At 38.2% G+C, this 25600-nt stretch overlaps 1 protein-coding gene across 2 annotated transcripts in view; it reads left to right on the forward strand.

Annotated features, from left to right (window-relative positions):
* Positions 1–274: 274 nt before the first annotated feature.
* The window catches only part of SDHAF3 (succinate dehydrogenase complex assembly factor 3), a 35337-nt gene continuing 10011 nt past the window's right edge, over positions 275–25600 (forward strand). Inside the window, exon 1 of one of the 2 annotated variants that reach the window (XM_074574730.1) lies at positions 275–474. In XM_074574730.1, coding sequence (XP_074430831.1) covers positions 313–474 — 162 coding nt within the window. In that variant the 5' untranslated portion in view covers positions 275–312. The remainder of the gene's footprint in view (positions 475–25600) is intronic. The other variant, XR_012585474.1, reaches the window with a different exon arrangement.

Consider the following 25600-nt stretch of genomic DNA (forward strand, 5'->3'; position numbering starts at 1 on the left):
TTCTCCAGGCTGAACAACCCCAACTCTCTCAGCCTGTCCCCACAGGAGAGGTGCTCCAGCCCTCTAATCATTTTTGTGGCCTCCTCTGGACCCGCTCCAACAGGGCCATGTCCTTCTTGTGCTGAGGCCTCCAAAGCTGGACACAGTGCACAGCTCTTTCTTCCCATGGTGAGAACAGAAATGAAAAATTAACTGATTTTAGATTTTTAAGGTGCTGCGGCCCGCCCCGGGCCCTGCCCGCAGCTCGGCCCCCTCGCCCCGCCCCCGGCGCGGCCGCCTCAGGCCTCCGCCGGGCCCCGCTCGGCAGCCGCCATGCTGGGCGGTGCGCGGGGCCTGTACCGGCGGATCCTGCTGCTGCACCGGGCGCTGCCGCCCGCCCTGCGGGCGCTGGGGGACCGCTACGTGAAGGAGGAGTTCAGGAAGCACAAGGCCGCCGGCCCCGCCGAGGCCCAGCGCTTCCTGCGGGAATGGGAGGCAAGTGACGGGGCGGGGGGGGCGCCTCCCGAGCCGCGGGGGCGGCGGGCCCGGCGGGAGGTGGCGGGCCCGGCCCTCGCTGCCGGTGGCCGCCGCCTGCCTCCTCCCCCGGCCGGCGGTGGCCCAGGAGGCCACCTCGGGAAGGGGGGCTCGGCCTCTGCGGCCATAGCCTCGCCAGCCCTGCCCTTACCCGTTGTTGAAGGAAATGTGTCATAGAAAGGGAGACAGAACGTGCTTGTTGGCCCAGGTGTCGACTGGCTTCCACTGACCCGCGAGTTGTGGCAGAGTTAGGAAATTCCTTGTAATTCTGCATCTTTGGGCAGCTTATCTTTTTAGGGTTCTTATTTCCTTGCCTCATCTGGGTGTGATTATTAACTAGGCACGCACAAGTATATATAACAGAATAGCAACAGTTATACAATTAGCTATATATACATATGTAAAAGTGCACACACAAAATTATCTGTATAACTTAAAATAATACATTATATAAATGTGTATATATAGATTTATAACTGCACGCACAGCTAATTGTATTAATTATAATTAGCTACACACATAGGTGTAAATAGCTTCCCTGTGAACTTGTATTTCGTTTCTGAGTGATGTGTTTCCAGAGTGTTTCCTGAGGAGGCGAGTCTCGCGTGGACATCGTGTCCTCTCCCCCTGAGCTCAGTGGCTGGATTCCCCAGAGACAGCAGAGCAGACGGCTCACCAGTCATTAGGATGTAAGAAGTTTCAGGAGCAGCAGAAGGAGGGAGACTCCTGAGGTGATTTCCCCACATGCCTGAATTCCAGCAGGTGCCAGCGTATTAATAGACCCCGAAAATCCACACGATAGATAAATGTTACAGACATTTCATAGGGGAAAAACTTCAATTAAAGCATTGAAACAACTGCAAGAGACATCTATAGACAAGCTTCCCATTAGCTTTCGTGCTCATTGGACTACTGGTTCGGTATTATTTTTGAATCTCAAACCTGTTTTCCTTTCTGTGGAAGAAAATAGTATTCTGCTCTGTCCTGGAAGCTGGTTAGCATAGGCAGCGCCCAGTGCCTTCCCAGTTTGTCAATGGAAGGGTAATGTGGTGAGATCTGACCCATCCCTTCCACCCAGTGTAGCTGAGATCTTGGGGGGTAAAACAGCTCCATTACCCTTGCGCCAGAGCATCAGGAACCAGCAGGGAGAACACTGCCTGGTATTCCCTTCTGAGGAAAGGAATAAGTGTATTTTAATTGCTTCTTGCCAACTAATAGATCCTGAAGTCGGGAAAATTTGTATCTACCTCTCAAATGCCTCATGCTATTGTAATTCTCAATTGCCGTTTACTTGATATTGCCAAAATGTTTCCGCATCGCTGCTTCCAATTTTAACATGAGCTAAAAAGACAAGTTACAGGTTGCTATTTTCAGTGCTAAAATCTTCCTTGAAATAGTTTTAGAAAAGGAAGAAGATATTTACATTGAAATATTTTTAGCCATTTCTGTGAAGCAAACAAATAGTGAAAATGTTTCTCATTTTTAAAATGTTTTAAAAGTAGATTATAGCGAAAACTGGGAAAAAAATTAGACTACAAGGAACAGAAGTTGAATTTTGAAACCTGACATTTAGTGCCATTAGCTATGATATGTTCAAGGAAAGGAAACTAATTTAATAACTGTTTTGAGTGTGTGCATATAAAGAACCTTGCAAATATGTCTGTCTTCTAACTAGATGCTGGGAGGTATTAGCACATAGTTAATATGTCTCTTTTCATCTTTAATTTTTGTTTTGTTCTGGGATTTTTTTTCTCCTCCAAATAGTAATCTGTTTCAAGGGTGGAATTTAAATCCGACTTTTGCATTTTTGGTTTGTGGGACTCACTCTGCATCTTACGCTCTGCTGTGGTTCCCGGCCCCTTGACGGCTTGAACTAGGTAACTGAGGAAGGTGGACTGTAGATGACTTGCACTAGGTAACAGAGAAAGATGCTCCAATTCATGTTGGAGTCCTCTTTGCACCTTCCTGGGCAGCAGGGCACTCTTCTAATCAGAAATAGGCTGGAGGCTCTAGAATGGTTCTTGCAGAACACAGCATACACCAGTTCTTGAAGGGCGTATGAATCGCACAGTTAGGAATGCACGAAGCTGGGGTATGCTGCCTTACATACGTGAACCATAACTGTACTTCTAGCCTCTATATCTATTTTTATAAAAAAAACCCCTCCAAACCAAACAAAAAAAAACCCCAAAGAAATCACTACAACATTAATACAAAATGATGTTTATATTCCCTGTTAAGTTTTAGCCATTTTGTGGGGAAAAATGCAAAGTTACAGCTCTGTTAATAGTATTTTGGCATGTTGCACATGCCAGCCGGTTTTCTTCCCGATTTGCTTGTTCATTAAGGTATGTGTGTACCTTACTGTATGCACTTCAGTGTTGCCAATATTCAACTTATATCTGGAAAAGTTCTTTCCTCATCTCTTGCATTTCGTGCAGGGTGTTTGGTATAGAGTGGCATGATGTCTCATATTACAGAAAAATATTATTCATTATTTTATATTAAAATAGTGTATCTTAGTGTTTATTCACCAGAGGGTAAAGATTATGGTTATGATGATTGCATCAATGTTTCTTGACTTTGAATAAGGACTTCACTATGAAGTGTAATCTTAATAAGCCACCCTGCATGCTTTTTGAATGAAAATTTGCAAGGATGACTTATTTTAATATGAGACTGCTTGACTTTTGTTAAAACTCTTCAGGCTTTTTTAGGATATTCAAACCTTCTGTGTGTGCTTGAATATACTAGTTCATAGTCTGCGTTTGTGGTATACTTTCTTGTCCTCCAGCTTGCTTCGTATTTGCTAATTGTTTATTTAACAGGCTTGGCATTTTAACTGCATTATAGTTTTTTCTTTTTTTCCCCTTGGTATTTAAATCATGCTGATTCAAGGGAACTGGGCACATTGACTGTTTATCAAGGAGAATAAGCTGAGCAAATTCCCTTTATTTCTTCAGAAACATGGGGAAAAACCTGTAGGATTTTACTGTTAAAAGCTTTAAAAAGAACTGTTACAGGAGTCTTAATTTTACAGGGCATTCAAGCAACTGTAGCTTCTAACATTGCCCCTTGTTTGCCACGTACAGGAATTGAGCGGTTTTGTGTTAGAACCCAGCTGTGTAGATGGCTGATGTCATTTTTATGGGAACTCTGAACTGACCTGTTTGCGTTTACAAAATAGGAAAACTATCCTTTGAATATTCTTGGAAGAGTTCATAAGTGAATAAGACTGATAGAAATAGTCTGCAAGCACATATACTTCTATATAAAAGTAGAACAAAGTAAATTTTGCGTTTTTTCCTATCATTGGTGTTGGATCAATGGTTTGAGCCTTGAAACCCTCTGGAAAGTATTAGAGGGCGATAGAAAGAAAGCAAGTTTTGTTGTTCAGGAATTAGGGTTATTCAGGTAGATTCAAATTAAGTATATAAATTATTAATATATGTTCCTTTCTATTTTCTAAATGTTTAATATTGTAATTGAAATAATTGGTACTTATTTACAGGAGATGGCTGATATAATTAGATTGATAGTGATTATTACCTTGGAATGCTATCGAATTAATGTTGACAGATACAAGTGAATTAGTTCAAGAATCTTCTAAATCATATGGTAGCTGATGAGAATGCCTACTTAAGAATAGGTAATACTAAGATAATATCGATTACTTTATTCCAGGTTACAAATGATATAATGCAGAATATTCAGCTAAGTAATTTCAGTAATCATTTGGTTTACATCATTTAAGTTAATTCTTCTTTTAATTTTGAAAATGATCATTTTGTACTTAGTTTGTTTAAAAAGCCTGACCCTGTAGATGGGAAGGTCTGGACTATCTTGAGATGAGCAGAATTACATGACATTTTCTCACATCAAATAGATTGAATAAATTGCCTTTGAAATGCTTTGGCCGCTCTTGACTCTGGAAGCCTTTTTATAAGCTTTCAAATGAACTGACCTGGGAGCTGGTATCAGCTATTGTATGCTCAGAAGAGAGGTGACACTTTTTTAATTCCTCTTAACAAGTCTAGGCATTATATTGGTAAAATTAAGGCAGAGCTGTATCTCTCTGTCTGGGGAACCTCGTCACGTAAGCTCTCAAGAATGGCTAATTTTTTGAATCAGTATGATATATGATGTGATACAAATAATTGTCATTCATCAAACTTGTTTTCAATTGCCCGTGTCACTTGCAGTGTTTAGTTTGCTGGGATGATTGTGGGATGGTCTCATGATATTTCCCAGGACATAGTTGTCCTGATATATCTTTTTCTGCTCGTGAGTGGATACGCTTACAGATTTTTTTGACTTCTTAATTCTTTGGGCTAGTGTGATCTTCCTTCCCCTTCTTGATTTATTTTTAAGCTTCTGGCACTCAACATTGAGGTGTTGAAAGGAGAATTTGAAGAGCAAATAACTAAAGAAAGTTGGATGGGTGGAAGAGGAAGCTGTAGCCAGTGCTGGAGTTGGACTGGAACAGGAATGGGACGTGTGGGTTGCCCTTTGTACTGTCTTACAGCAAATATATAGGTTGCGTAAGTCTAAAACTGCTACTGACTTTCTGTATTCTGCTCTCAGTTTCAGTGAAGTGCATTATATAAGTGATCTCTTCTTTGCCTGACAAAGAAATAGATTTTTTTTTTTTGAAGTGAAATACGACTTTAAGGTTTTTGCCATTTTATGACTTTAATAAAAGTTGTGAAATAGGATTTAAGAGTAGTATTTCATTGTAACATTACCGGATACATTGGAATTTGCTTTTAGTGATTTTTATGGCTATCTGGATGAAAACCTTCTTATTAAGAGCAAATTCCTACTGAGACTTACGTATTTAGCCCCCACTTAGGGTGTTCACTGGGTATTAATTTGTAAGAACTAAATTGGAGGCAATTTCCTCTATTTTCTTCGATATTTCTTAAAAGGCAGGAAAGAATTTCTCACTTTCCTGAGAGCTGTGGAGTTGTGGCTCATAAATTGAAGAGCATGTGGGATTCAGGTATGACTAGCCGCAGGAAATCAGCCTTCTGCTCTGACCTGGCGTTCATGGTGGCCTGCTTTGCTATAAGATTTGAAGTCTATCTGTATAAGATGGCAATTTTGCCTTGGTGCGCCCATGATTTGGTGAGTTTCCTGAACCAGCATTCATATGCAGTTGTCCCTTTGATGAAAAAAATAAAGGCAAAGGTTGACCACATGAATCCCTATAGCAAATTTTCATGGTAATAAGATCCTTTTCATATTATGGCATCACTTCTGCCCTTTCAGTGCTCCTTCAAATTTGGGTTTAGAAGAAGGAACTTCTTTTCCATGGAGAACCCAGGTGGTCTGGGAGCTTCCTGATGCAGAGAGACTTGGGGTAACCTGGTGGATACCTGCTGGCTTGTGTGTGGCGCACGACCACGATGGGAAGAGGCATTTGGTACTTCTCATCCGGAAATCAGTGTCATTCTCTTCCAGATTCATCTGCTCACTGCTTAGGCCAGTGATTTCTTGGTGTTTGGTTGTTTTTTTTTTTTTTTTTTTTTCCTGTGTACATACTGGTGTGGGATAGCATTTGATTAACTTCTTTTGTTTAATTTTGTTATGTGTAAATAGACCGCATTTTTTTTTTCTGTTTCAACAATGGTGTGGTCTGGGGTTGATGGAAGTAGGACTTAAAGTCAAATGTGAGATTTTGCTTTAGACCTTTACCGTATTCTCCAAATTCAAAATTTCATAAGCTGTGGCATCATTACTGTCAATGCTTCTGTCGTGTTACTATGCCACTTATCTCTATATTATCATATCAGTGATTGCATGTAGCTAGTCAGATGGCTGTCCTGTTAACTGTGCCTGTCTGCTAGTTGAGGTTTTTATTTACAACTGTTTTAACACAGCAGGAAATAAAACCTGAGTCACTGGGGTCACATCAGGCAGTAACGTCAGTCACTTGCATGTGCCAGTCACCTTGGGTTTATAATACGTCACATGATAAATTCCATTAAAGTGATGTAACTTTGTATAAATACATGGTGTGCAAATAGGTTTATAAATTTCAGACTATTTGATTGTTGCATGTATTTGTAAAGTATATAACATGCCTTTGATATTTAAAGTGTGCCATTAATTAAATCCCAACTGAAGTTTGTTGGTAGAGTACAGCAATTTTTATTAGTTATAACTTAGATTGAGAAGTTTAAATCGTTGTAGAAGTGGGGTGAATCTCTAATAAACATAACAGTTTATTCCTTGCATTGAGTAGCACTGACTTGGGAAATGAGCAGGTGTCCTGGTGTGAGGTAAAACAGGGCCAGTATTTATGTTGATGCTCTCACATTCAAAGGCACCATAGAAGTTTTGTGCATTCCTGCTCATGGATGCTTTTCTAATGAGTACAAGTTTGAGACAGCCAGCGTGTGATTAGATCTCTAAATAAGAAAATGGGAATGGTCAGACACCGTAGAAGCAGAACCAGCAATGGAGCATTTACAGAATTGTGTTTAAAAGGTAATTCAGGTTTCCATCTAGTGGTGGTATAAAATTTTGTCCAAGCCATATGAGACACAGCATATGCATAGCTATGCTAGCTAACATACTCTGTACTACTTATGTATGTGCGTGAAACTTAGGAAATCAAAAGCCTTTACTATGTATAAATTATATACACAATAGTACATAATTCTCAGGGCCTTCAGATTTTTTCAAGTTAGAGCTGTAATGATCAGGAATCTGTTATTTTGGTGGTGTGCATCCAGATTCCCGAGGACTCTTTGAATCTAACAGTTTATTTTATTTGCTGCAGTTTAGCCTGATTCAGCTTTTTCAGTGTTCCTTGACAGCCATTTCAAAGAATTTAGCTCGGTACAGGTTACAGAAAGAGAAATGATGTCTTAAAAAGTTGTCTTGAAGTTGTATGTGTGCAAGTATGAGTCTTGTTAGATTTCTTGTTTCTTCCTAGAATTAAAAAAAAAAAAAAAAAGAGGAGATGAGTATTCCGATTGCTTTGCGCCCATCTTGATGTTCCAGCACTGTCTATTTTTATTATTTAAATTATTTTATAGTGGAATTTGGAGAACCGTACCAGGTTTGGTTGTCAGATGAAGATAATATTGAGGTAACTGATCCACAAATCTTTTGAACTGTGTCATATTTTAAGACAACGTAGTAGGGCAAACAGACAAACTGAGTACAAATTGGAATTGAGAATTTATAAGGATTTCTGCTTGTTTGTATTTTATTGACACCTTCCTTCTAGCATTTGTTTGGTACTTGTGTGAATATTGTCAGCTTGTAGTGTTTTGTAAGCGTGGTAGATTTTACTATGTCTTCAATGCATTTCCACTATCAACACTATAAACACTGCCAACTTTCCACAAGTGCTGTCAAGTACCATATTTTGTAATTACTGCAATAATATTATGAGTGCTGTAATTGTGCATACTGTATAGATGTGCTTTTCTGTCCTGTGTAGACACAAAATTGATATTTTCTGCAAGTTAAAATGGAATCTGGAGCACATCTGGATAATTGTTTCAGAATTGTTTTTTTTTTTTTTCTTTTTTAAGCTTAATGTGAGGTGTCTGCACAAGTGGCATTATAGAAATTGGAGGATTTTTAAAGCCCCAGATGTGTGTATCACATCTGAATATAGACCTGTAGTTAGGAGACACTGATGTATTTGGACCGATTAAGAGATGAAGGCTTTTTTATACAGTTCACTAACGTTAAAGTCAGTTAATCAAATATGGTTTTTTGCAAGAAGCTGAACCTCAGATTTCGACTTGATAATCTCTTATGTCGTGGCATCTCTATCAATCTTTATGTTGTTTTAGCTGTCTTTCATAATGCCAAGAGCTTTGGCTGTTTTAACGCTGAAGCTGACTGTATCTACAGCCATACATCTTCTAATTGTTTTCCTGCCGTTTATGCAGCTCACTCCTGGGAATACACTGAGCAGAAAATTTCTGCTGAAATATTTTTATTTCTGTGTCTTGAAACTGCTAATTTCAAACTGTGTTTTTTGAAGGATGTGATTTGGAAAACTTCGTTAATCATAGTGTCTGATAAAGTGTTTGAATTTATAGGTTTTTAAAGGTCATTTCCAGAAGTAACGTTGATGAGATGTTTTTAATGAAATGTTCATTATATTAGAAGTGAGTTAGAAGTGTTATTAGAAATAGTTACCGAGCGTTGGTTTTTAAGCTTAATGATACGTGGGGAGTTTGAGTCCTGTTAATATTCTCCTTTGTTGTTGTTGCAGGAGTATTAGTGGGAGACAGAGCAGACTGAGATGAGAGAGAGCAGGATGAGCTTTTTTTCCCCTGCAGTAACTACCTAAATCTGTAGAATATCTTCTAAATTGATCTTGCACCCATCTTTCATGAGTGGTAGCAACTGATCCTTAAAACATAGATGCCCATTCCCTTGCTCTGCAGAAATTCCTGAATGATATAAAATTGATGCACTAGTTCTATGCTGTTTATGCTATTTTTTTCTTCTTCCTGAACTATTCTATTCCATAATTTAGAGGAAATGAACAGATGATTAGGTCACTGCAACATTTTTTTTTCTTCCTTTTTTTTTTTTCTTCTTTTTCTAAATCTGAATCAGAAGCAGCCTGGTGGAAGGGTGAGAACTTTAGACATGTCCCCATCACCATTGCTTCTTTGGAGATGTCATGACTGAATGCATTGAATTGTGTTGGTGGTGTTAATATCTGTATAGAATGAACCAGAGAAATTGTTTATTTTCTGTAGGCCACCAAATACCATTTAGTTCCTAACCAGTTTCTTGCTTTTTATGATCACAGCGGAAGGCGCGTAGTCTGTGCAATTGAATTGAGTTTGTATGTTGTTTGATGTGTAATATTATCAGCTCTGCAATCTGTACTGAGGGAAGAATTTCTGTTACATGAGCAGCCTTTCAAACTTCATCACCTTCTATGTGAAGTCTGTAATGCCCTCATGCGTAGTCCGATAGTGGATTTTTGACTGAAAATATCCTTCATAAGACTGCAGTTTTTGAAGTGTACACATGATGGCAGCAAATGCTTAAATTGAGAGGGCTTCCTTCTAGACTAGAACCAAGTAGGATATTGACTTTCATATAAATAAGAATTTTCACAGATTCTGTTCTTTTTAAATTATTTATTAAAACACATAGATTTATTAATGTACTGCTGCAGATTTTAAGAAAGCGTTTTTAATTCAAAAACTTTACTGTGGTTTCCATCTGGTTTAGCCATAATGATTTCTTGATGTGCTTTCTGGTTTTGATTTGCATTGGGGTAGTTTGCTAACTCAGCAGCGAAACCCAGTAGGTACCCCAGTAGTTTGCAGGGAAAAGGGCACCTGTGACATTCTGTTATCCTTTTAGGTGTTTCGCTGGCACTTCACATTCCCCAGTCGTGCTGAAGTTTGCTTTTCTAAAGCCCGTTATTTCTTTTTTCTATTTGAGAAATATTTCTGATCTCTCTGCAAAAGGATCTCATACATTCCTCTTTCGCTCTTCCATTTTTAGGGTGGTGATCTCTCCTTTTGTGATGATTTTTACTCAAATCGCTTTTCACAATTGGATTTGTAGCTGAATCAAACCTGTGATGGAGAACCAGTCTAAGATAAATACCCTGCACTAGCCTTCACAATATTAAAAAAAAAAATTAAAGAAAAAATCCTAATGACATTCTAGGAACTTCATCAGCATATGACTATACTTTTTCCAACAGACATTGACATGGTAAAAGTTCCTTTTTTCTTGCAGTTGGCAAGGTCTGGGAGTTCTTCAGAGTGTTTTTTCCCATTGTCTTGTGATTAAATGGTCCAACAGGATAGTTTTACTTCTTTTGTTCCTCTTCAAGCTTTTCTCTGGCACTTCTAGTAACTTACTGTCTTCTTTCTGTGCTCCCTAATAGATACGTATTCTTGAAATACCATGTAGTATTTTGTTCTTTATTTTTCCTCATTGCAGTCTTTCTTTACAAGTTCACGTCTTGTAATCTACATCAGTAAAATAAACTTTCCAGCAAGCATTCTTGGCGCCGTGAAAGACCTATCATGCCTCTGTCGGTGAACGTACCTAGGCTACGTCCTGGACTCAGCACAGAGATGAGAATCACATGCACAGCAGCTGCATGGCTTCCACCTGTAGGCATCTAGTGTTGTGGGGCTGAAGAGAGTTCAGACGTGCTGTGACCAGATCCCCAGTGGAGTGACAAGGACACCAGCGCTCAGTTGGAGACTAAGTCTGTGAGCATGGCTTGTGTTTACCAACAGCAGACTCCCTTAATTTCTAAGTCTGACAATCGAACGATTGTTGATGTTTCAGATAGATACCATCGGATAATGGTAGTTGGATAACCAGCCAGTTCTTTGCAGATCTGATGTCAGATGTCATACTTCAGTGACATAAAAGCGCACCTTTGCTACTGTGGTATCAGGGGAGATGCCCAATATGCATATTTTGTTCACCAAAATGAAAGCTTTATTGTTAATAATGCCATATTTTAGATACTGTTGCAAAGTACATTGGTATTGCATAGTGTTTTTGAGAGTAGGAAGTTTTCTTTAAAAAGGAAAATATAATATAATATAATATAATAAAACCATATTTATTCTTACTTTCATTCCTGGAAATGGCTGAAACATTTAAAATTAATCTCTTTTTTTCTCTCCCTTCCAAAATGAATATGGCATGTGTCAGTCATCACCGTGATATTTTAGGCCAAAAAGCTATAGTCTGACAGTTATGGGAACTGTGTCTTAAAAGAATAGCATCAGGTGGAAACTGTAGATCAGCTTTAGGCTGTGGTACAAGCAGGTTGCTCTAAAATTAAGGATATTCTGATTCATGTTGAAGTGGCTTGACTTTTTCTATGTATGTACTTCATTTACAGTAGTTTAAATTTGGTTTCATGCTTAGAATTAATTTTAAGGTATACAGCAAGTCGGAATATTCAGTTGTTTTCTGGGGCTCTTGAATTTTTAAATTCAGTTGATTGTTCGGAGTGAAGCATGCTAGCGAGCTTTTTAACATCTGTTACAGTGAGTCATTGTAAGAATTTATTTAAGAGATCCATAATGTGAAGAGTTTTAATTAGATAGCAAACATGTATTATGTCCTTAGTGTTTTACAAAGATGAGATCTTGTATAACTGATGGTTTTGTTCACTAGTTCTGCTGCTGTTTGACTAGTGAAAAGAAATTTCATAGGCAGCGCTAGCAGTGTCGTTCTGGTTCATGGGCAATTCAGTACCATCGCTGTAACTTAATGGAGTTACGTTGTTAAGAAAAACATCATCATCCTATCAGTCAAGCCGCAAGTGAAAGTTGCTTTGTGAATAACGTGAACTCTGATTTTTTTCTATTTTTTCCTTTATTTTTTAAAAATTTTATTTGTGATTGTGATTTTTGTGGAGTGCCTGCCTGCCAGCAGGTGCCACTCCTCAGCAGCAGACTAGTTTCCCAAACTTGACCAGATAGAGGAAAACAGTTGTGGTAGACCTTTGTTTTTAGAAACATTAGTGACAGTTTGCCTGGGATTGTCTTTGCTTTCTTTGATAAGAACAACCTGTGCTATAAACAATTAAATATTTATTTTTTATGATGGAGTTGTTTGAAGTTTTGTTTCCTGCTGATGCATTAAACCTCAGGGCTGGAAAACCAGCAGTATGTAGAGTAAGGTGCCTTTGTTCTTCAAAATGTTGCGTAGGGCAGTATTTTAGTTGAATAGAGGATGACCCAGAAATCTTTCAGGACTCAGGAAGCTTCATTATGGAAGGATTTTGGGTGGTGGAAGGGTGTCTGTATCAGGGTTGCTGAAAAACTATAATGAGGAGGATGACTTAGAAGCTCAAGTCTCAATGACTTGCACTAGGACAAGTCATTATAAAACCCTTAGGCATATTGAAAAGCAGCTGGCCAAGTTGTAAGTGCATCTGCCAAGGAAGAACTAAAAAGCCGTGCAATGAAAATAGACAAGGGAATCCTGTGCAAGAATATTCTGTTGTTTCGCTTTTCTAAATTTTGGAAAGACATTGTCCTGTGATTAGATGTCCTGGGCCATGAATAATGGCATATTGCTGTCTCCAAACTTTAAAAAAGATGAACACACCATCTTTTTAACAGCTGATGTTTTGGATGTGGATGAGGCCTGTCTTGGCCTCTGCAGACATCTGCAGTGGAAGACTATTTTGGTAATTGGTAAATACGGTTGGACCAGCAGACCCTGGACTCAGGTGATGGATGCCGTCTTTCCAAACCCAACACCTTCCATATGTATGGATCCATTCTGCCAGTATTGGAAGGCTTCCTGGGATGGCTAATGAGTTGTTGATATTTTTTTTTACACGTGTTCACCTGTGGGTCTTGTTCTAAAGGGTTTAGTTTTGTGTTCCTGGTGGGAGAAGATCTATTAGCAAGCAATCTCTCTCTCTATGTATACATATGTTTCTCCCCCCTTACCCCTTAAAAATAACGGGGATCACTTTCTTGTTGCTGGTGGGAAACCTGTGGTGATATGGGGACGCCATTTGAACCCTGGAGAATTAACTGTGAAAAAAGTCGTCTGTGCCAGTATCATTGCATTCCTCCATGTTTCCTGGGAAAGAGCTCCTTTAAATTCTATTTCGGGTTCTATAGTTTGGGTTTTGCTAGAAAGGCAGCCCAAGACCTTGCAGGATCGGAGCAGACCATGTGTCGATTTAGATACGGCCCTTTCCTGTTTGCCGCTGTCTGGTCCTTGCTGCTGGTTTTACAACCTTGATAGCGCTTTATTTTCTGGAAAAGCAGTAATTGTAAGATGAAAACAGTTTGTTTTGCTTATTTTTTATTTGTAAATGTAACACTCTGTTGCTGAGATGTTTCAAAAATAGTATTTTTTAATGAATTAAAACTAGGATGTTGTAATTGTCATGAGTGAATGTTTTTCCAGTGGTACAGACTCATTCCTGTGGTCATTTATATTCAACTTATTCTGACTGAAAAAATATAAAGGGACGCTTAAAAATGTTTTAGTCCAGTGCAGAATGGCAAGCCAATTAAAATAGAAATTTTATGTGTGTCTGGCCTCAAAAGATATTTGAGAATTTTTTATTAGTATTTGTTTAATAATTACTTCACCTTTTTTCATAAAGGGTAATATGGAATTATTCAGGGTTCTGGATCTTGCTCTTATATTCATCAGCTCTTCCTAGGAAATCTTGTAGTCTGCATTTCGTGTTATTCATATCACTTTCAGGAAAAAGTTTTTCTGACTTCATTTGACATTACAACAAACTTGCTTCTCCTAAGGACATTTTCTGAAGCATTGACTAGTATCAACTATCCAGTGTTAACAGGTGTTTCACAAACTCAATTTCCTAGATGTTAACTACTTCCAACCCTTTAGGATTGTTTTTTTTGTTTTGTTTTGTTTTTCTGTATATATATATATATAGATAGATAGATAGATACACATTCTATGTATATGGTGTATTTCAGGCGTTTGGCACAATCTACTTCATTGAGTATTTAATGGTTATGACCTGCAGCAAAGCATGTTGAAATCATAAGATGATTTCAGTGAGTTCTTCTGAAACTGCAGATGTGCGAGACGGTCTTCTCAATGGACAGTAGCACAGTTGTGATTGAGTCACGGCAACCTGATTGGCAGCATCAGTGACAAAAAATTGGAAAATTTTCCCCTTTTTTACCTCTGTTCACGCTGGCAGAATTGTCTGTCATTGAGAACGTTGATGATTCCTTTAGGTTGGAAGGTGGCCAGTTCAGTGGTGATGCCAGTAGAGGGGTAGCCAGTGAAATTCGAAGGAGTAAAATTAAGTGTAACGAGATGTTGTCTGCCCGGATTATGGAATAGTTCCCGAAGGAAACTGAGATCCGTCTGAAGAGCTTTTAGGTTAGTAAGAAAGAAAACAATCTTGAAATTGCTGTTCTTTTAGAACAAAGTATGTTGGACAAAATAATCAGCTTTCCAACATGCTGCAGTTTGTGACGCTGCTGGCTGAAACAAAGACAGAAGTCTGCAGGGGGTCTGTGAAATACTTTATAGGTTTCTTGCTGTTTTGTTTTCACTTTGCTAAATTGACATACATTGAACTTTCAAACTCTGTTATTGGAAGTGTGCTTGATTTCACAGTGACTGGCATTTTTGAAGACCACCGCCTATTTTTTGCAAGATATTCTACAGAGAACAAACTTGAGGAATTTTGTTGCCATTTTGTCACTGGTACTTGGAATGTGTTTATTCTGTTTATAAAATAAATACGTACAGTAAAATATAAGGAGTACTTGGTATGGTATGCATTTTTTGTTTATTTACTAAGTAGAATTGAAAATTTTCAAATAGAAGACCAATTTGTGTCTTGCTTAAGGAAGTAAATAAATACTTTTTGTTGCTGTTGTATTCAACACAGCACAGTTTTAGACAGTAGCTTTTATCTAAACTACTCATAAGTGACACTTAGGGATGAGACATGAAACTAGATAAGAAAAGACAAGGAAAACAGAAAAAAGAAAATAGTGGATTTTTAACTGGAATTAAGTTGAGGCATTGCGGTACCAGTAGTTAGGAAGAAAATAGTAAGGATTAATGTGCTCAGCAATCTCTAGCTATTGCTTACCTTGCTAGGAAGTGTGGAGAGCTTGCTGTAGGAGAAGATGATGTCCCTTTCAACTCTTTTACTGAATTATAAAGGTAAAGTCATACATGTATTAGAGCACTTGGTTAAGGGAAGGGAGTCTGAATTTTGTGGTAGAAGAACTTAAGCATTTACCCGTTTGCATCGAAGCAAACCTTTTTATTAATTCTGCTTGATAACCTATTATAACATACTGCTAAATCCTGTCCCTTTCAGATTGTGTATTCCGCCACCCGGACTCTTCACAGGCTGAGTGATAAGGTTTTGGAAAGAACGATCCTAATACAAAAACTGCACATCACAGAGGAGACTCTAAGCCAAAACCAAGCAGTGTGTGAGATGAGCATTTGACTTGGGAAGACACCTCTTGCAGAGCGTGGTGGGATCTGTCAGTTTAACCGTTTGGCCCCAGCACTGCTGGGCTAGAGCTGTGTCTGTACGGCTGGATGGGATGTACCTGGGGCTGCTCTGCAGCTGGCAGTGGAGCAGCCCCTGTCCCTGCTGTTACACTTTTACCCCCCAAAGCAGGGTGGCCACATCCAAAATGCCTGCTGGGAGCAGTCCACAACCTGTGCCAGCTCTCTGGCTGGGCCTGGGAGTTGTCTGGGAGAAAGCTAGTTACCCTTCATCCAAACCTGTGCCAGGGAGCGTGGCACCAAGCTCCCAGGGTGGGTGGCTGAGGTCTGGTAGCCTCTCAGAGCATTCCCTGGCACCGTTTTAAGGCATTAACTGCAGACAGAGCTCTGACTCCTCTGCTGTCAAGTGCAAGTGCTGCTTCCTGCTGGATTCTTTTTCTCTTGCAGTATCAGATTCTCTTCAGTCATTAGATTTACGTAAGCTGCTCCAAATCTCTGGAACCTGTGTGCAGATCTGAGCTGTTTCAAGGAGCAAGTTCTGAATTGTTTAATGTTATTCTGGTTCTGGTCTGGTAACGTAAGGGGAGACTAGGCCTTTATGAAATAGCATCTCAAACCTGGGCACTGTGTCTGTACAGCAGCAATTGTGAATGTTCTGCTCTGAATAAGTGGAAAATATATTCCTGGAAGGAAAAGAAAGCAAAAAAAAACCCAAACCCAAATCCAACCCTTGCTGTCTTTCTAACCAGGAGGGATTGCCAGACATGTGTCTTGTTACTCTGCATGCTAGAACTGAAAAATGTTATTTGAATTCTCCTATTTCTTTAAAATTTCATTTCTGCTTCAATGCAATGAGATCGTTCACTTATATTAACCCTTTCAGTGTCCCCTTGAGAAAATAGTTTCAGCTGTCGTTTATACTCGCCCTTTGCACTGATAAGTGAGCTAAGCCCACTTTCTCGTCATTCCCTTCTACTGACCCACTTCTGAAATGGCATGGGCCAAGTTCAAGATTTCATAGGCCACAATGGCCAAGACTGTGACATTGTGAAGTTTATTGTGTGCAGTGCCTGTAAGAGGGTGTTGTATGACTGACGAGCAGCCTGAAGAAGCCTGGTTAAATTTGCTTGGGTAATGATGGATATAGGGGAACTCCCAAGTTCCCTGGAAAAACTAGAGCTACTGTCATCTTATACAGCAACCCAAGGAAAAGCAGACGGAAAATAAACTTTGTTTCTCTTTGGGTAATGCCAGTTTGTAGATTAGGGCATTTCTAATTTATGCTTTATTGTTGGTGTTGAGCCTAATTGGATGAACTGGTATCTGTAAGATGTGTTGCATATGAGTTTTGATTGGATATTTTTTGGTTGCTGTTGCATAATGTGTGTTTGGTTTCAAGTGGAAAGGAGTTTTTGTTCTTTTTTTCACTTGCATATTGTACAACTAATGCTTCAAAGACTGTTCAATTTAGTAAGGAAAATAAATGCAGTTTGTGTTTCTTTTCTGAGAAACAGCTGCCAATGAAGTTCTGAGTTTGTTACAAAAGAATAGGATGGAAACTAGCTTATGCATGCATTCAGCAAAAGATACAGTTTGAATAAATCAGCTAAATATTGAATGGCCATAATATTCTGCTACTAATCTCTTAAGTACGTGAACTTGTCTGTCTTAAAGCGAAATTTGTAGTTGCTTTAGTTGCTTTTATACATTTGCCTTGGGGGGTGGGGTGGAAACAGCCATTTGCTGTAGTATAATATATTTAGTATTGGAAAATATAAAAAAATTAAAAATCTGGTAATCCTCAAAACATAACGTCCGATTTTATCTGTAGCCTGAGATTTGTGTTTTAAATATTTTTTTTTTTTACTTAGGGATAGTCATCAAAATATAACGTGGACTAATCTCGGCGTTTTAATGAGTAGAGTAATAAAGCAGAGGTAGCCTGGAAGACTGTGGCTGGAAGGGACCTCGGGAGGTCCAGCCCCCTACTGAGAGTCAGGCCATCTTACGTCGGGTTGCTCAGGGCCTCGTCCAGTCACAAATCCTTCTGATTTTTGCTGTTTGGTGTAGAGGATGTGGATAAAAGATTTGACTTACAGTATAGTTTTCAAATGCTAGCTGAGAAAATTCACGAAGTTTTTGGTGTTCAAGCGAAACTTGAACAAATTTTTCAAAATTCAAAAATTACAATGACAGAAGTCAGAAAGTCATAATTTAAATCAGCATTCACAACTAAATGGGACTGAAGTACAAGTGCTGAGTACTCTGAAAATATGTGATCACTGACACACACTGATATCCTTTGTGGTACATGTAATAACTTGTTTTCAATCCAGGAGTAATACGTCCCAAAGAACTGTAAATCACAGAGTTGTGTTTTGCCTAATAATTTGTTTAGTTTATATATAAATGTAACTATGTAGGTGTGATGTTGGCTGTGTGTTGACATTTCAACAATATGTTCAGTATGCTTTGGTTTAGTTTATCTGATTTTCACATTGAGACAGAAGTTAGTTAGAAGTTAGTTGGAGACTAGTAGTATACTGGGTGCAAATGCTGTCTACATCATTATTAATTTTTATTGTATTGGTTTTAATGGACTGTTTGTGCACTTATTTACACAAATATACACTTTTAATGCATGGTAACATGTATAGGTAGGAATAAATTAAGTGTATGAGTTTGTGCAGATCTTTCTTTTGAAAATCAGTTCCATGGCATCCAAAAGACTTAGTTCCAGTCTTTCATGGCATTACAATTTTAGGATGCATTAGCTAGATTGATACCTAACAGTACTTCACTGGAATTTATTTAGTAGTCTAGCAGAAAGCACGAAACGGTGTGTAATGGGTTTAATTGCAGTGTGAATGAGCACTTTTAATTTGTTTTGTTTGGCATTGTCTTTTTTTTCACCTTCAGATGTTCCCTTCTGTTGTGTGAGATGAAGTTCTCATGACCCCTTGTACTATTTAGCATATCCCATTTGTTGATTAAAGCTTTTGGTACAGCGATGCATCTATCGCTGGCACGTGTTACCAGATTACTTGCTAAAGGTTTCCTTTTTCACGAGCAATGGGACTTTTTGCTTTGTTTTCATTTGTGATTAGATTGCTTGTAGGCAGTGGTTTTGAGGGAAGATAGGATCCTAAAGGTATATCAAATAGGTATGATAATTTTGACAGCAATTGTGGCAGAACTTTCCCAGGGAAATTCTCCACCCACCTGATGAAATAAAGCATTACTAAGCTGGGTTCTGCAAAGGAGGATGTTTTGCACTGCCATAGTGAATATAGCAAGCAGTTCACTGAAGATGAGGAGATCTGTTGTATTTTTCTCATAAATAAATACAGTAGAATACAAATGATCCCATTGATCCCCCCCCTCCCATTGGTGTACGGTCTTGTTTTCAGTGTTTTCCTCTTTTAAGAAATTAAAAATTCATGTTAGAACGTTATGTTTTGACACAGAGGAGATGAGTTATGTTTTGTTCTGGTTTTCTAGGCCAGCAGTCAATAGTAAAGGCTAGTCCTGCACTATATCAGCAGGTGGACTCAACTTATGGTTGAATTTACAGTAGTGCACGTGCCTGTGGGTCAGAGATGCACCGGGAGCTGGGGTGAGCTGGGAAGCGCAGTACAGTCAGGACACCGAAGCGATACTGGGCCATGGCCCGTGGACCAGCCATCCAGATGCCTTCAATGTCTAGCCCCTAGGGGCAGCCCACAAGTGGGTTTTGGTGTAAACAACTGTTTATTCTAATCTGCCCGTCTTTTCTGTGATAGAAATGGGGTATGTACTGCAGTGGTAGAAGAACCCTTGCTATCCAGTGCCTTCTTGTGCTCAGAGCTGTGACCTGCTGCCTCTGTGTGCCGTGCTCACCACCTTCATCTTCATGATACTGGAGAGTGGGAGAAGTTTTCACGACATCACCAAGCAGTTTTAGTTTGACTAGTTTAAGCTCTCCCCTGGACTGGTGGCTTCACAAATGCAATGGGATTGATGTTACTTGGAGGATTACTATTTTTTTTTTTTTCCCCCATTTAGTGAGCATGATTTTCCTTTTTTTTTTTTTTTTTTTTTTTTTCAGAGGCACATGAAAGATTCTGCAGAACAGCAAAGCATAATATTCATCCCCCCCTTAAGACTGAAATAAACCCCTGCTCACGAAGACCCCATAATTTACCATCAGTACGGTTCAAGGTGAAGCATTGCTGGCTGCTACGTGATGTAAATGTTATTCAGGATTGTTCTGTTGGTGTCTTCAGGCAACTTATTTGAGAGATTTTTCCTGTTTGCTATTTTGGCCTAACTCTATAGGGAATCTTGTGACTACATTAAAAAGCAGAGTAGCTTAATGGGGAGTTTACCTTAATTAGGTAGCTCTAAAAGCCATCCTGCAGAATGGAGAGTGAGACAAGAAGTCATCCTGATTCTCATGTAACTGCCTGCTTGTGGGCAGATGTACCCAAGACTTTCTTTTCCATATGTTTCTTGGCTAGCAAGGAAAAGTCGTTAAGACATATAAACAACTCAGAAATAATTCAAGTTGTTATTGTTCATATGGCATTGCATTGCTTTAGACAAGTCCAGAGTCATTTTAAAGCCATGCAAATGTAAGTTCAGATAATTCCTTAATGTTGAAAAGTCTTGAAACATAAATGAAACCTTTTGAATAGTTTTAGTATTCTCTGACTGGTAGAAACCTGGAGGCAACCTATTTATTCGCATCATCAGTGGACAGCAAGCCGAGTTTTTTCTAGAACTTACTATATAATCAGTTTGTAAAACTCTTTTCTCTTCCTGATCATATACAGTAGAAAAAGGACTTGTTTCTTAATACAGTATAAACAAACAGTGGAGCAGTTTGTCATTGACGCTAATAATCAAAGTATCATTGTATTAGTGTGGAGAGAGCATCTGAGCGGGTGGGATGTACCATACCAAAATGATTAAATGGTACCGCTTAGCGCAGAGCAGAGGTAGTTTATCTCAGGGTTGTTTGACATACAAGTAGAACTAATATGCTGCGCTTTCCATTCTTGATATCTTCTATACAGGCAGGCTGCTTCCGCTCCAAATGTTAATGCTTTACCCAAAGCTGAAGACCGTGGTTCTCAGCTGGGAAAGCACCTGGGAGGTTGGCAGCCAGAGTGCAGAGCTAAGCCAGCTTGACCAAACTTAATGTGGTGCGTTCGTGTTTCTGAAAGGTTGCTGTGGTATTTTCCTGGCTCATCTTTTTAAGATGCTTTCCTTTAAATTATTGAGGTAAATTACTTTCTGTTTCAGTTCCACATGCATTTTTGCTTGGGACCAGACAGCCTGTGGTTGCACAGAGAAAAAGGAGAGGTTCTAGGTGGGTGAGAATTTTTAGGAATAAGCAGGCAGTCTGGATTTTTGTTGCAAGAGCTTAAGTTTCTATTAACTGAGTGTTCATTTCAAAATGAAGTATGTACAACTCTAAGCTATTTGACTTACTTGATTTCCATCCCTTTATTACTCCCCTACCCTGTTTTCCTTGTCATTTGCTAATTCAAAGCAAGCCCCCTTTAATAGTTGGAAAACCTCCTGTAATAGCAGAAACAAAAAAGAAGGAATAGAATAAGATTTAGGTGAGTTAATTTTGAAGTATTTGCTGTAGAGAGATTACAGGAGAACGTGTTCAGGCGTGAGTTTGATATGTATTTGATCTCCCCAAGAACAGTACAGAATATTTTATGGAGTTTTTCAGAAGTGCTTTCAAATTAGCTGTCTCTACAGTACTTTATTGAATTTTGAAGCTTGTTCAGCAGATCAGTGAATTTTCTTTTTTCAACCTAATCCCTCCAGTCTTATGTGACAGCCCAGCCCATACCTGCTGTATTGTGACAGATGCTATAAAAATCCTCTTAAATGTCAGAGCAATTGGATAAAGGGATAAATAGATAGTGACTTGCAGATGATTACAGAATTTTTTTTTGGTTTTTCAGATTTGGGGGCTCTGATGTAGTCAGTAGAGATGCACGCTCCTTTATAGCAGCTCTTGAACATACCAATGACACATTTGTTTTCTTCAGTTAACTTCTGTGGCTACTTCTGAAGTAGCTCTGAGATTGTATAAAAATCTGCAGTTTAAAAACCCTTTGTAAGATACATAGTTTTGTAGGCTTTAAAGTTTTTTGACCTTAAGAAACTGCTAAAAACACAATTTTAGAATTATGTTCAGGATGGGAACTTCTAATTTCTCTGACCTTTTTTGTCTGCACCGTTCTATCAGAGGACTTTCTGGCTGCATATATGTTATATCACAATATTTTAGGAAAATAAAACAGAGTAAAGAACTTTCTGTTGTAATTTTGAGAGCAATAGAACTAAAGAAGAAGGAAATGCTGTGATTTCTTCTACTTCTTTGAGGATATGGAAGACTTTTTAAACGATATATATTATTAACTTTATTTGACAGAGATATGTTTATGCGTATACCAAGTGTATGTCTGGTCTAAAACTTGAACGTCTTTTGATGCAGCAACAAGAACTTTAAACATTTGCACTGGGTGTAGCACAGAGACAAATGAATTAATCTTTTTTTGCCTTTTATTAGGTACTATGAAGTACATGTTAATTGCAGTAATAAGCCTTCTTTCCATAGAATGAGTTTACAAATATAAACCAATATGTTGTTAGTTGTCTTAAGGAAAATGTCAGTTACATCAGTATGTATTTATTTTCACAGAGATGCCCTATTGCTGCTATTTAAAAGCAAGAAGGACTGAATTGTAAACAAATGATTGTGGTCAAATACACTGAGTTATTTCTGTAAAGTACGACTATCAGAAGTACCAGACTGAACACCATACTTGGATATCTAAATAACACGCTTATAAGAACTCACCTGTGTTTCCCAGTGGTAATATTTTTAAATTATTTTTGAAATCATACGAGTCCACCTGTATGTGGGCTTTCTTTTATTGATGACCAATCTCCTTCACAGTCTCTGTGAAGAACACACCTCAAAATGTTAATGCCATGTTGAAGCAGCAGGTAGATAAGCTTTAATGACTTCTTGCTTGTCTGTTTTAAACGTCTCCACAAACACGCAGGTAGGGCTTGTCTCCCTCCCGTGTTACTAGGGGAACTGTGGTAAGAATGGCCAAGAAAATCGGCCTTTGACAGTATTTTCTGCTGCCAAATTTGCTTTGCTAAATTAGTGTCCCATGTATTGTATTGGAACAGGGAACGTAGAATATGTTCATTTAAAACTGGGGAAGTTTCTGTCTGTTTGTCCTGAGGGACAGATCTGACTTTTACAGTAATGATCTCCTGGTCTGCTTATTAAATATTGCCCATGACTTTTTACTTAATTCATTCAAGCACATTATTCTTCTACAGGTCCATTAAAGTAAAAAATTCAGTGTACCCTCAGCAGAAGGGTTATTTGTGGTATCAGTGAAATCAATGCAAGATGCCTATTTGCAGATTAAATTTTTGTTTGTACTTGAGGTTTTCTTCATTACTGTATAATGTATTAGTTTAAGGTTTTGGCTTTAATGAGCCTGTAGGAATATGAGTAATGGAAAAATAAGAATACTGAATCTCTTTTGGATATATCTGTATGCTTGAAATGCTTCATTGAGTATAAATTGAGTAGAAGAACATGCATGGAAAGTCTTTCAAGTGTCATCATCTGGGATATGTAATCTTTTGCATGTTCTTGGTTAGTCTCTAGCAGTCTGGAAACTAATGTGGTTGTCTTGGAAACAGTCTCTATTTTCCTTTTGCGAATATCTAGATGTGAAATCATTGTCTTCCTTGAAAATCTGGAAGCAATACTTATGAAAGAAAGAACCACAAATTTAAGATGCTTGTCCTCTATTTAGAGAATTGGTGCGGGAGTCTGTAAGTGATGTTTGCATTGTCAGCTTTAATTATAGTTGTGTAATTATGTTGCTAAAACAGTCTTTAGGTTTTTTTAGGTAAAATGTCTGTACTTAGTATTTGTCTGGGAATTGTCTGCAGTGAAGCACTTTGCCAAGATTTCCTAGCTTAATATTTAAATAGAAATATTAAAATATAACTAATGCATTGAGGAGGTTAAGTTCCTAAAAACAAACTGATACTATCACTTCTAGTCTTTTCCCTTGCCCTGCTTTAGCAGCACGTGATAAAACCTAGAATTTTCTGTTAGATTGTAACATAACATTTGCCAGACAAAACATCAGCAGTAGACAAAAGGGCACAGGACAACTTTTTTATTAGCCAAAGAGCTGCCATGCACAACATAAAATGTCAAAGCAAAACAGAAACTGAGTCAAGAAATAACCATCTTTCAAATTGCTGAGGACTTATTAGGATTTGTATGAAATTATGAAACAACGTTCTTGAAAGAAGTTTAACTTTTCTGGTCTGTAGCTTATTTGTCTAGTCACAGTAGTCTTAGAGTTTGGTATTAGAAACAGTGTAATTTCGTGATAGTTTTTACAGATAAAAGTCCAGACTGAATAATTTTTCATGTTTTGTTCTTAAATTGTTAACTATATTAAGTCCTAATCTTTTTTTAAAAAATATATTTCTCTTCCAAGAATTTTGTCTCCAGTACCAATTTAAAAGACCCTCAAATACTCATATGTACTTCAGAGGAGAATATTTTTTTTCATTCTTTCATAAAAGAAGTTTTTTTTCAGTGGAGAAAGCTCACGCTTTGGATGATACAGCCTGTCCCAGGGAAGAGGACCATCGTAGGATCTTGTTGAGCCATTGGAACCCATTCGTGTGACCATCTCTTTCGTTATACCTCCCATCTCTTCCTCCTGCCCCGTTTCTTGTGTGCATCTACATTTCAGATTGATCTCTCTTTTTCAGATCTTAGTTGGTAATTTTATTTCTTTCTTAAATGTTGTTTTTCCTTCAAGTATGTTATGATTTCTTTTTTCCTTTCTTCTTCCCTAGAACGAGCTCAAGCTTTCTATTTAAGGCCTGAGATGAAGTTTATTAACATAAATGGAGAGGATCTTAAAGATTATGGTTGTTATCAGATGGTGCAAAAAGCTTTTAGTGACCTAGATTTTGGTCCTGATGTACAATACTGATCTAAGTATTGTGCATCCAGAAAGAAATAATTAATCACAGCTTGTTTTTCCACAAATGACAGTAAAGTCACTCTGATGTACTGTAATGCCGATGTGATCCATTTTGGTCTTCATAGCATTGATACATTGTTACTTTGACAATCAGGCCACAAACTTCCCACTTTCACCTCAAATTATGATCTCATAAGTCTTACATGAGAATAGGACAGTAAAATAACATGTTATTTAATCTATAAACAAAGCTGAGTTAGTTCTTGAGCTTTTTTCACATTCCTCTAAATAAATGTCATTTCTTCCAGTTTAACAATATTAGTAAACTGTGTTCAAAAAAAGTAGTCCATTTATACCTTCCTGATCAAATAATAATTCTCCGTGCTGATTACTAAGTATTACATAATTGTATTACCTGGCTCCATTTTAGCTGAACAATTTTTTATTCTCTCCTCCCAAAGTGCAAACAAGCAAGTCACCAAAAACCCAAACCCCTTACACGGTAACAGTTCTGTGTAGTAGTAGTGTGTGCATCATTGTGTTACTGTGATCGCTACCCTGAAATTTGGTTGATAATTGCGTATTCTAGCAGTCTTCCTGAATCTCCTGGAAAAAACCATGATACTGTTAAAGTTCTTGTGGCTTTTCCTTTCAGATCAACTTTTAGAAAACTTTGAAGTTTTCTGGTTGTTCCCATTTTTATGACCCAGTGACTTTGTCCTGGAGAAATCTGTTTTACCTCTGTGTGTTGTAATTAGAAATGGTGACATGGTCTTTTGTCCTCAGAAATTAAAATACATGTAATTCAAAGTTTTCTAAGGATAAAAAGGAACTGCAGGTTTTTTTTTCCCTTCGTGTGTTTCACGTCAGGATGTTGCTCAGTCTGACTTCAGCAGGGTTACCCAAAGAGAAAACAAACTCCAGGGGAGGAATTGTAGATTCATTAAAAGAGAAATGGTACTTTTGTTGCCTTTTGTAATTAAAAACAGCGAAACAAAACAACTAATTGAAACTTTCCTTTTACCGTAAGAAAGGAAGAAGTTGATTGAAGCCAGTCACCT

This window comes from Larus michahellis, chromosome 2 (assembly GCF_964199755.1).
Source record: "Larus michahellis chromosome 2, bLarMic1.1, whole genome shotgun sequence".
In the NCBI taxonomy this organism is placed as follows: Eukaryota; Metazoa; Chordata; class Aves; order Charadriiformes; family Laridae; genus Larus; species Larus michahellis.